The sequence below is a fragment of the Cnephaeus nilssonii genome, assembly GCF_951640355.1.
Source record: "Cnephaeus nilssonii genome assembly, chromosome: 7".
In the NCBI taxonomy this organism is placed as follows: domain Eukaryota; kingdom Metazoa; phylum Chordata; class Mammalia; order Chiroptera; family Vespertilionidae; genus Cnephaeus; species Cnephaeus nilssonii.
In genome coordinates this window covers 6,418,385-6,431,264 of record NC_137078.1, presented here as the reverse complement: position 1 = coordinate 6,431,264, position 12,880 = coordinate 6,418,385, and the positions used below count along the sequence as shown (strand labels likewise).

The 12,880-nt window shown below is 43.8% G+C and overlaps 1 protein-coding gene across 1 annotated transcript in view; it reads right to left on the bottom strand.

Annotated features, from left to right (window-relative positions):
• Nucleotides 1-1,649: 1,649 nt before the first annotated feature.
• RPIA (ribose 5-phosphate isomerase A) overlaps nt 1,650-12,880 on the bottom strand; it is a 29,838-nt gene continuing 18,607 nt past the window's right edge. The window contains exons 8-9 of the mRNA XM_079776419.1: nt 10,394-10,493; nt 1,650-2,059 (exon numbers count right to left, since the gene is read on the bottom strand). Coding sequence (XP_079632545.1) covers nt 1,962-2,059; nt 10,394-10,493 — 198 coding nt within the window. The 3' untranslated portion in view covers nt 1,650-1,961. The remainder of the gene's footprint in view (nt 2,060-10,393; nt 10,494-12,880) is intronic.

Genomic DNA, 12,880 nt, shown 5'->3' with positions numbered 1-12,880 from the left:
AGTGTTTGTTTTCTTCAGAAAAAACACCGCACATTAACACTTAATGGAGCTGCAGCGTGGTCACAGGTGCGAGGTCTACACCACCAGCTAAGAATGTGCGTGTGATGAGCACAGGCAGGTGTTTTTAGAAACCCAGTGCAGCTTTGTTGTTTGTCTTTATTCCTGAATTTAATCCATGTCACAAGAGCTTTAAGGGATCTTTTCAAACATCAATTCTATCAAGTTTTCTCAGGTAAGATCTAGTGCCCATTTATTCAGGCTGAAGTAGTCTCGAAGAAAAATAAAGCATTCCTAACAACAGGTTTCCCAGCAATGAGTGAGGCAACTATTTTTTTTTTTTTTAATCCTCACTCAAGGATATTTTTCCATTGATTTTTAGAGAGAGTGGAAGAGAGGGAGGAAGGAGAGAGAGAAACACCGATGTAAGACTCAATTGGTTGCCTGCAACCGAGGTACATGCCCTTGACTGGGAATGGAACCCGTGACCCTTCCGTCCATGGGCCAACACTCTAACCACTGAGCCAAACCAGCCAGGGCAACTATTTTTAAAGAGCACCTTGAGTGTGAAGAAAAAGAGAAGGAATTCGGCAAGGAAAAGAAAGCCTCTTCCACACTCAGTCCTGATTAACTTTTATTCTGCAATTTAGTTTAGCAGAAATTTATATGTCAAACAGTTTGTATCTATAATCCAATCTTCAAAACAGAAGGCAAGCCAACTGTCCCAAGTATTGTGCCAAGTCAGCATGGGCAGATCAGGGTTCTCAGATAGGTCCCCGTCCCATGAGACTTACCACCGAGTGCTCACAGCCTCTCCTGTCTATGAGGCTGTCTGAACAAGTCACTGCCCACTGGGCACACAATGAAGACTATAGTTGAGGAAATAAAGGTGAAATTCAGGTCACCCATGTCACTGCTTGTCAGCTGCCATGACTAAAGGTTTCACTAATATAAAACTTGGGAATAATTTGTGATTTGTTTAGCTGTGTTATACTCAACTAACAAAATAAAATTGACAGCAAGCTCTCTCAGAAATAAAGGAAATATTTACCTACTCTTTGGCTCAAGATTTCTTGAGTAAATGCCACCCCTTATCAGAGATCCAATGTAAACTGGGTGAGCAAAATGGATTTCTACTTAACCACAAAACTGCTGCAAATTCTATAGTAAAGACAAAGGCTAAGAATGGCACCATATTTTTTATTCCAACCCTCAAACAATATAAAGAGGTAAGAACTTCTGATGCTGAGCCATGCAAGTAATAATAAAGGAAGAGGTAAAATACTAACAACAAAAAGACAAGCATTTAAAAGTGTCTCATTTCAAGTGCTTCTGGCCACCTGCTTCCAACAGCAGGGTTCCGAGTGAAGCCCTGGCCTTCACAGAACCACCATTTTCTCCCTGGGAGTTTACAATCACTGCACGCCACACCCTACTTCTGTAAACCACACCTTGAAAAGTACAACAAGGTACTGAGTGTAATCACAACAAAACCGAAACCCAGGAAGGAGCGAGGAAGAAAAGGGAGCTCCCATGCTTCCGTAAGGTGTCAGGGAAACACGCTGCTGGGCCCTTCCTTGATCAGTTTAAAGAAAAATTGGTTTACATAATTCACCAACTCAATATTCAGAAGCTTAAACAGCAGGCTCACGTTAAAAGTTTAAAAGACAGTCCCCCTCTTTTTATTTTGGTAAATGCTTTATATAAAACATGAAATCAAGTTGTACTTTATTTTAAAAACACAGCATTTTTAATAGTAAAAATATATGTTTATACTTCTCTTTTTAAAAAAGACATTTAATAACAATAGAAGAAGGCTGGATTTCACTCCCCACCCCACCCCACCCCACCCCACCCTGCCAGCAGGACCTTGGCACAGATACATTAAGGCAAAGGCTCCGGGAGAGGCGTGTCCACCTGCTGTGGGCGGGCATTCTAGGTGAGCACACTGCACACCTGTAGCATCAGCAGAAAGGCTTCTCCCGCATGTTCACTGAGCCGTCCTGCATCCCGAAGTAGACTCTCTCAGCCATGTTGATGAACAGACCTGTGTCCACCACACCTGCAGGACAAAGGACAGAAGGAAACATTAAGTTTCAGCTTCCCAAGGCAAGAAAAGAATCAAGGATCTCAGGTTCAGTAGGAGCAGCGACCATCAGCAACACTGGACAAATGAAGAGAGATTCTGATTCTCATTCTTTCCTCTTACAATTCCTTTCTCCCTGCTTTCTTGGCTCCCTTTCCACGCCCATATATAGCAAGCTCTCTCCCGCTCAGAGCCTTTGGTCATGCTGCTCCCTTTGTCTGCACTAGTCATCTCTGAGAGCTTCAAAGCTGCCTCTTCTCTGTTCTCCAGATGCCAGATGACAAGTCATTTTCCAGTTGAAAGGTCCCCATGACTACTCTACGTAACCATTCCCAGGTACTCTAAATCACACTGTCAGCCTTACAGGTTTCCCCAGAGTCCAAGAGGATATTTTCAGTGTGAATACCCAACCAAAGACCCCCATCAAAATCTATAAGCAACTCTCCAAATCAGTCAGAAGACAGACAACCTAGCAGAAAAATGGGCAAAAGACTCAGAGGTTCTCCACAAAAGAGGTTATCCAAAATGGCAAATAAACATGAAAAATGGGGGCCAAACAAGACAAAAAGGAATACAAATTATAACTCTGAGACCCCACCAACTGCTCCCCAGAAAGAGTAGGATGAAATTTGATGAGGATGAAAAAGACATTTCTACACGTGGACAGAGGGAATAATTGGCAAACCACTTTGGAAAATGTTTGTTGATATATTCTCCAAAGCCAAACATATTCATACCTAATGATCCAGCAATTCTACTCTAGTTATATGAGCAATTGTTAGGAATACATAATTGTTACATCAAGAAACATGTACAAGAATGTTCACAGCAGTACTTCCCTAGTAGCTAAAAACTGGAAACACCCAAATCCTCTCCTCATCAAGAGCAGAATGAATGCCCTAGCTGGTTTGGCTCAGTGGATAGAGCATCGGCCTGTGGACTGAAGGGTCCCAGGTTCGATTCCAGTCAAGGGCATGTACCTTGGTTGCGGGCACATCCCCAGTAGGGTGTGTGCAGGAGGCAGCTGATCGATGTTTCTCTCTCATCAATGTTTCTAACTCTCTATCCCTCTCCCTTCCTTTCTGTAAAAACTCAATAAATTTTTTTAAAAAAAGAGAATGAATATGCAAACTTTCACACACATAAATATGATGGGATACTATTCAGCAATAAGAACTAACTACAGCCGAAACCGGTTTGGCTCAGTAGATAGAGCGTCGGCCTGCGGACTCAAGGGTCCCAGGTTCGATTCCGGTCAAGGGCATGTACCTTGATTGCGGGTACATCCCCAGTAGGGGGTGTGCAGGAGGCAGCTGATCGATGTTTCTCTCTCATCGATGTTTCTAACTCTCTATCCCTCTCCCTTCCTTTCTGTAAAAACTCAATAAATTTTTTTAAAAAAAGAGAATGAATATGCAAACTTTCACACACATAAATATGATGGGATACTATTCAGCAATAAGAACTAACTACAGCCGAAACCGGTTTGGCTCAGTAGATAGAGCGTCGGCCTGCGGACTCAAGGGTCCCAGGTTCGATTCCGGTCAAGGGCATGTACCTTGATTGCGGGTACATCCCCAGTAGGGGGTGTGCAGGAGGCAGCTGATCGATGTTTCTCTCTCATCGATGTTTCTAACTCTCTATCCCTCTCTCTTCCTCTCTGTAAAAAATCAATAAAATATATTAAAAAAAAAAAAAAAGAACTAACTACAACTGTGAGCAACCTGTACTGAAAATATTTACATCATCCAGTTAACCCTAATCAACTGGGCGCCAACCTCTCTTAGAGAGAAAACTGAAGTATAACTACAGTTGGCCCTCCGCATAAGCTGGACTAACCCTTGGGCAGCATGGATTTCAACCACAAATGTTAACTGAAAAATCTGCATATAAGTGGACTCACACAGTTTGAATCTTGTGTTGTTCAAGGGTCAACTATATGCACATATGCTACAATGAAATAATAGTGTTCAAGTATCAGAAAAAAGTTTAATGGGGAAAGTGGCACCTGCATAAGTTGCTGTTAGGTAAACTGGTACAATCCATGCAAAACAATTCAACATCTTCTAGAACACAAGATACACTTATCCTTTGATCTAGTGAATCCCTTCTAGCAAAGGACTGGAAACAAATATCCCCTAATGGAGAGTTGGGTAAATAAAATATGTAATAGCTATAAAATGAAATGTTATGCATTATTTTATAACACTGGTTTAGTGGTGATAAACTCCTTTAGCTTTTTCTTGTCTGGGAAGCTCTTTATTTCTCCTTTGATTTTAGATAATAGCCTTGCTGGGTAGACTTGTCTTGGCTGAAGGTCCTTGCTTTTCATCACTTTGAATATTTCTTGCTAACCCCTTCTGGCCTGAAAAGTTTCTGTTGAGAAATCAGCTGACAGTTTTATGGGAGCTCCCTTGTAGGTAACTGCTTTTCTCTTGCTGCTTTTAAGATTTTCTCTTTGTCTTTAACCTTTACATCATTGGGGTCATCTTGTTTGGACTCTTTGTGCTTCCTGGACTTGTGTTTCTATGTCCTACACCAAGTTAGAGAAGTTTTCAGTCATTATTTCTTCAAATAGATACTCAATTCCTTACTCTCTTTCTTCTAGTACCCATATGATACGGATGTTGTTATGCTTCATGTTGTCCCAGTAGTCCCTTAAATTATCCTCTAATTTACTTTTTGTTTCTAATTGGATGTTTTCTGCTACCTTGTCTTTCAAATCGCCGATTTAATCCTCTGCTTCATCTAATATGCTGCTGATTCCTTCTAGTGTATTCATTATTGTATTCTTCATTTCAGACTGACTCTTTGTGATTTCCATGTCATTTTTAATGCTTACTATCTTTTTAAGTTCTCACTGAGTTCATCCATTCTTCCCCTAAGTTCCTTAACCATCCTTATAACCATTGTTTTGAACTCTCTATCTCATAGATTGCTTGCCTCCATTTCATTTAGTTCTTTTTCTGAATATTTCTCCTGTTCTTTCATTTGGGGCATGTTTCTTTGTCTCCACGTTTTGGCTGCCTTGCTATATTCGTTTCTGTGTATTAGGCTGAACTGCTCTCTCCCAGTCTTGGTAAGATGGCCTTATGTAGTAGGTGTCCTGTGGGGCTCAATAGCGCAGTCTCCTTGATCACCTGAGTAAGGTGCTCTAGGAATGTCCCTTGAGTGGGTTATATGAACCCTCCTGCTGTAGTTGAATCTTGAATGCTGTTGGCCCATCTGTGTGCAAGGATGACCCTTGGGCTGGCTAACTGTGAGGGTTGAACCCGACCATAGTATATGAGGTACTGTGTGGGGGCTGACCCACAAGGCAGAATTTGCCTCAGCAGGAGCTGGTATCTGCAAAGATCTCCCTTTGGGTGTGCCACTTGTGGAGCTAATTCCTTGTGTTCATATGTGGTCTGAAGCCTGCCACTGGATGTACTGGTTCTGGGGCCTCTTGGGAGAAACGCGGGTACAGGTCAATGTCAGGTGCTACCTGTGACTGCCTGTTTAGAGGTCCAAAGCAATCCATAGTTAGTGGCTGCCTCTGCTGGGCCTCAGTGCATGTGGGAAGAGCCAAGCTGGGCCTGAGGCAGAATACCTGAGCCTGGGGCAGGTCAGCAAAAGACACAGCACCCAAGACTCAGCTCCACCTGCTGGCTGCCTGTTAAACTCAGCCACTAAAAGAGCCTGCGCTGCATGAGTTACATGAGGCAGGTTCTCAGTGAGTCATCAGGTAGGAACAATAGGTATTCTCCAGATCTATACAGGTTTCAATATCAGTGCCAGTGCTGAGATTGAGGGAACTCAGCAAAAGTGTCAGGGTATCCAAGTCCAGCTGCCTCCCTGCCGGGTACCCACAAACCTTTGTTGTAGGGCGGGGTCTCAAGGAGTCATCAGGGTGAGACCAGCATAGTTCATCAGGCTAAAACAGAGTAAGATTTGTTCATGCAGAGGCTAAAACAGAGTAAGATTTGTTCATGCAGAGGGAGGGCTCTGCACAGGAACAGTGACAGTCAGTGTGTGCAGGGAATAATGGTCTTCACCTGAAAGCCACACAACTCAGTCTCTCCCTATGTGTCTCCGACACCCTCTGAGTCTTCGGGCCCTCCTCGAGAGTCCCTCATGAAAGACTGCAGCAGGAGCCCAGGCTGGCTGCAGCCAGCAAGGTGTGAGCTTAGCAGGGTGGGGCCACAGAGAGTCAGGAGGGTGAGGCTAGTCATGCAGTTATTTTAAAAAGAAGAATAAGGAAGCTCTATTGACTATTCTGTATTAATCTCTAAGACAGGAAAAACTAGGAAGCAAAACCTGTATCTAGTGTGCTTCCACTTGTGTAAAAGGGCCGAGGCCAGGGATTTAATCCTCTGCTTCATCAAACTGATTTGTTTACTGAAGAATGACTCAAGGACACAATTTTGGTAACACTGGCTGCCTGCAGACAAGGAAAGTTGGAGAGGTAGAAGGAAAAGATTCTTCACTGTTTACTCTTATAATATTAAACTATGTAAATTCAAAAGAATAAATAATATTAAACTTCTAAAGACACCCCCAAGCCCTAGCCTGTTTGGCTCAGTGGATAGAGATTCAGCCTGAGGAATGAAGGGTCCCAGGTTCAATGCCAGGGCACGTACCTCGGTTGCAGGCTCAATCCCTGGCCCTGTTCAGGGTGCCTGTGGGAGGTAACCAATCGATGTGCTCACATCAATGTTTCTTTCTCTCTCTCTCTCTCTCTCTCTCTCTCTCTCTCTCCCACTCCTTTCCACTCTCTCTAAAAATCAATGGAAAAATATCCTCAGATGAGGATTAACCAAAAAAAATTTAAAACAATAAAGACACCCCCAATAAAACCAGTTATTTCCAATGAAAAGCCACCAGGTAGAGAATAAATCTGCTGAAACACAAAGGTCCCTGGCACTGAACTATGCAAACATGACTGGAGCCTCACAAAGACAAGCCAAGTGGCCACTCAAGACCCATCCTTTTCAAATTTCTGTAATACAAGGTGACCCAAAAGAAAGTCAAACCAGGTTCAGAAAATGTTTCAAAAAAAGAGCAGAGTTGAATGCCAACAGTCTAAGGTCTCCTCATGTATGAAGGGCAGAGGTGGCTCAGAATGGACATGGGGAAAGAACCCGAGTAGCTCTGACCCTTCTATAGAACCGGTCTTCTCTAAGTATAACCCAATGAAACATCCAAGGGGATGCATGGGTCAGCTATCCTCTAAGTGACCTTATGATATCACATGGGACAAGGTAGGTGACAGGGACAGAAAGGGAAACTTGCCCTGCTTCTCCTACCTTGATCTTGGTCCAGCAGCAAGTATTACAATGGGCCAAATTGGGAAGAGGAAAAAAAAAAATCACACAGATGATCCTGGTCGCACTGTACTAATAATTTCATATCTAGCCTCTTTTTTTTCCATTTTCTTCACTTTAAGTTCTTAAAATTTTAACCATCTCTAGGCTGTGACTTGTACTTGAGGTGAAGAGCAAAGTACGGAAGAAATTTTCTCACAAAGGACATCTCAATGCCTCAATAAGCCAACAAAGATCTGAGCAGGAGCAGCAGAGACACACAGTGGGACTGAGAGACCTTCCCGCAGAGGAGCAGTGCTGACAGTGGCGAGCTGTTTCCTACCTGCCCCCTGGGTTGCCTGTACTATCATTAAGGCAAATCCTCTTATTGTACTAACAGTGACCTCTATATCTTATCTTCCTCTTGCTTCTTGGCTCTTTAGTTCTTCCACTAAAAACATAACACTGAGAGAATAAGCATAATTCAACACATTTTTTAATTTAAAAACTAGTGGCCCGGCGCACAAAATTTGTGCATGGGGGTTGGGGGGTCCCTTAGCCCAGCCTGCACCCTCTCCAATCAGGGACCCCTTGGGGGATGTCCGACTGCCGGTTTAGGCCCGATCCCACTAAACTGGCAGTCAGACATCCCTCTCGCAATCTGGGAACACTGGCTCCTAACCGCTCACCTGCCTGCCTGATCGCCCCTAACTGCCTCTGCCTGCCTACCTGATTGCCCCTAACCCCTCTGCCTGCCTGCCCAATCACCCCTAACTTCTCTACCTGCCTGATCGCCCCCAAGTGCCCTCCCCTGCCAGCCTGGTCACCCCTAACTGCCTCTGCCTGCCTGATTGCCCCAAACTGCCCTCCCCTACTGACCTGATCTCGCCCCCAACTGCCCTCTCCTGCAGGCCTGATCTCACTCCCAATGGCTCTCCCCTGCCAGCCTGATCTCTCCCCAAACTGCCCTCCCCTGCCGACCTGATCTCGCCCCCAAATGCCTTAAAACCCCTCCTCAGCCCCCACCTTAGGTTCTGCCTTTGCAGTTCACCCAGATTAGGTTCTGATTGGTTGGTTTCTATGCCAGTCAGCGTCAAAAGCTCCACCTCCTAGGCAGCCACTGGGTCCTCACAGTTCACCCAGATTTGGTTCTGATTGGTCAGTTTCTATGCCAGTCCGTATCAAAAGCTCTGCCTCCTAGGCAACCACTGGTTCCTCGCAGTTCACCCAGATTTTGTTCTGATTGGTAGGTTTCTATGCCAGTCAGCGTCAAAAGCTCCACCTCCTAGGCAGCCATTGGCTCCTCACAACCCCTCCGCAGCCCCCACCTTAGGTTCTGCCTTCGCAGTTCACCCAGATTAGGTTCTGATTGGTTGGTTTCTATGCCAGTCAGCGTCAAAAGCTCCGCCTCCTAGGCAGCCATTGGCTCCTCACAGCTCACCCAGATTTGGTTCTAATTGGTCAGTTTCTAAGCCCGTCAGCATCAAAAGCTCCACTTCCTAGGCAGCCGTTGGCTCCTCACAGTTCACCCAGATTTGGTTCTGATTGGTCGGTTTCTATGCCAGTCAACATCTCCAGGCCTATCTCTGGGCCTGATCAGAGAGGTGGGGCTGATCAGCAGTCCCCGCAGAGGCCCGGAGAGAAATAGAGGCGCGCTGCTAGCCAAGCCCGGAGAGAAAGAGAGAGGCAAGAGCTGATCAACAGCTGCCACGGAGGCTACGGATCAGACCCTGCTTCTCTCTCCAGGCCTCTCTCCAGGCCTAATCCGCAGCCCCCTCAGCAGTCAGTGCTGGGTCGCCAAGGCAACCCAGCACTGACTGCACGACTGACTTGCGGTGTTCAGTCAAGCCTTCGGTCATTACGGTCACTGCCTTTTTATATATATATATAGAAATCTGGTAAAAAATACTCAATGGAAGCCTAAAATAGTGAACTAAAGTAAGGGTGGAAGAATTAGCTCTTTATTACATGGTATATACTCACACCATTTTCAATCCCAAATACCATGGATACCTTAGAATTTAGTATTAATTAATGGTGAATATCTTTTCTTTCATTCATTAAACACCGCCTTGTGTTTTAACTCAATCCTCTCAACAATCCTGTGAGGTAGGTATTAGAATGAGCCTTTTACAGAGGAAGGGACAGTAACTAACCGCACCAGGGCCATGCTGATGGAGCAGGGCTGGGTCAGGGCCTGTGCTCTAGTAGTCTGTTACAAGATCTACTCAGCCATTATCATCTGCTAAATTGACCTTCTCTGCCACATTAGCCAGTTCTGGGCCTAGAATATTCCATGTCATGGAATACTGGCAGTTAGAATCTTAGTCTCTCAATATGTAAGACTATTATTTCCCAGCTCTCCCTCCTTCTTTTGATCCCCTTGTATGAATCCTTAATAGCTCCTCCAATACACACTCATAATTCACCTCTACACTGCCCACCCAGCCTTACCCAGGGCCCCAGACCCATGGTTCTTCACTGCTCCAAATGTTTATGTCAACAGCCCCTCTGTGATCTGGCTCTCAAAGAAATAAGGACTAAAAGTTCAGGCCTAGAGGCCACCTGGGACTCCCGTTTTGGTACCGTGGCCTTTGAGCACATCCTGTAACCTTCCTCAATCTGTGTCCACTCTATAACTATGCAATCTAAATGGGGGCAAAGGAGACACCTGTAAACACTCAGTTCAGGGTCCAGATTACACTATGCTGAGGCATAGCTCAAAAACTACTTCTATTCATGGAACCTCCTCACACTCCCCAAAAGACACAACCTTATTGGTATTCCTCTAGCAGAATTTAGCACATGCCATCCTATTTGCAGGTATGACTCTATACAACCACAAAGTTTTCCTCTGGTTTATTCCATATTCTGTAGATGGGAGCATTCCTATAACATGTGGCACAGTATCTTGCCTGTGGTCTGTATTAATGAATGTGGATGAATGGAGTCCTTTTCCCCTACTGCTTAAGCAAAGGTCTTGGGAGGAAAGGCTCTATACGGGGAGGCTGACCACCACCCATATTACCTGGGGTCATTTTGATAGCTGTGTTCACTTCACTCCATTTGTGCACCCGGTCAAACTTCCAGTCCAGGATAAAATTCCCATTATCCGTCACCACGGGACCCTAGGAAGTAATTTTCCACATTTTCCAAGGATGAAGATACAGGTAGGTAGAGAGGGGCAGGAAAGTGGAAGCAATAACCAGACACTTATCCTAACTAACCCACTCCAAGCAGTACTCCCACCTCATGCTTTCTAGAAGGAAGTGCTGTGAAGCAGTACCGAGCAAAAGCTTTGAGGTCAGGACTTGAGTGTAGACCTTAGAGGAGCCACTGACTCCTGTGAGCCTCAGATTCCTCAACTGTAGAAAGGGAGCATGTCATACTTCACAAGGCTGCTTAGGAATAAACCACATAGGTAAGCATTTCCACAGTGAATGCTCACAGTGAGAGTTCAATACTTCTTAGTTACCAACGTAGCATGATATTCTCAGAGCTTCCCATTAAGTACCAGCAATAATGTAAAGTGAGACAATGTTATTTCACAATTCAATTAGGCAGCCCCATCAAAAAGAAGCAGAGATGGGTTCTGAGGTCAAATAGGTAGGGGGTAATTTCAGTTAATCCAGAATTCCTCAACAGGTTTGGGCACAAGAAAATGTTTAGGACCACAAATGCTGACAGATCACTACAAAGACAAAGAAACTAGGACTCCCCTGCAGACTGGAGAAGGGGTGGGTGCTCAGTTAAGAGGTCCATAAAGGCAAAATGCTGAGGCTCTTGTCTGGAATAACCCCAGCTATGAAGGAGAACCTCTAACAATCTCTTCCTGGCCTTTCAGCTAGAAAGGCAGCCAGAGTCAGATCTCTATGCAACCACTATGATTAGGACAATGATTTTTAAGTCACAAAAACACCAGGAAGAAAACACATCAAAATAAAAATGGCCCAGCTAGCATGGCTCAGTGGTTGAGCATAAACCTATGAACCAGGAGGTCATGGTTCGATTTCGGTCAGGGCACATGCCCAGGTTGCAGGCTCAGTCCCCAGTGGAGAGCATGCAGGAGGCAGCATATCAATGATTCTCTCTCATCATTGATGTTTCTATCTCTCTCAATCTCTCTCCCTCTCCTTTCCTCTCTGAAATCAATAAAAATAGATTTTAAAAAATAAAAATGTACCAAGGAAGATTTACAGATAATCTTTCTTTTCTGTATCTTACAAGCTTTTTATATGCAGTGGAACATCAGTTCTCAAACTTCATTCATTCCAGAAGGCTGTTGGAGAAGTGATTTGTTCGAAAACTGAATCATTTTTTTCCCATTAGAAATAATGTAAATTGCATTAATTCTTTCCAGACCCCTAAATGATTCCATTTTAACCTTTCTTATATATAGTACATGTACTATTATATAATGTACTATTTAATCTTATATAATGTGCTACTTAATCTATAAACAGTTGTTTTCTTAAATTTACTGAACCACCCTACTAGCCTTAAATGAATCACTTTCAGCACTGGTTCTACGGGTGTCTTTCAGGTCAGTATGCAGCATCTTCACTTTTTCACATCTTTACCTCCAAAATGCTGTCACGGATGCTTTCATTTATCCAAAGCAACAATTTTTCTACCTCTTCAATTGCTTGTGATCACTGTTTGGTGAGCACTTTCACAGCCTTAGCAACAAGAGCACTACTGATGGCCTCTTTACCGTATGTTTTAAAACTGTGCTAATTGTCCATTTTGTCAGTAACAAAAGCTAAAAAAAAAACAAAAAACATAAAAATATTCACAGCACAATTTCCTGAGATGTTAACAAGGCGAGGTTTAGTGTGAAAATGACCCATACTGGCACATTCTCTCCTGTTTGTGGCCTGAGAGATGCTTTTTTCATGCTGATATATCAGCATAAAAGGGTTGTCAGGTTGAGAACTGAAGTTTTGTTACAACTTGGTCAAGAACTGAATTGTTTGAGATGGGAGCCGTTTGAGAACAGAGGTTTGACTGTAATTATGGGGTTTTAACTATAATTAGTTTTTAGACTATTACTTTTGCTTTTTTGTTTATTTATGGGTAAGAAAAACAAGTTCAGTGTAAGCCACCTTAGAAGCTAAAGGATTAAGTATCTAGAATCTATTCCTAAGGAGGGGTTCACATCCCTCAAGAAATTCTACTTCTTGTCAAATTTTGCCACAGAATGAGAAAAGAGGAAAACAGAAAATTATACCATGAACCCTGAAAAGCTTTATGCTCCAGGGGCTTCCCCAAAACCCAGTTTAGCAGATGTTAATCAGGGTGGTCCAGGGTTCAGGTACAAAGGTCAGATCACCTGAGGAGTATCAGCCCCAAAAAGAGACAGAGAGAAAAGAATCGTTTCCCCACTTGTACGAAAGATACACACTGCATTAAGTCTTATCTACAAGAGTCTGAATATAGGAACTAATAAAGAAGCACTCTACAAATAAAGAAACCAATTTAAAGTAAATAAAGGCTTGCTGCCCGGTCAGGCCCA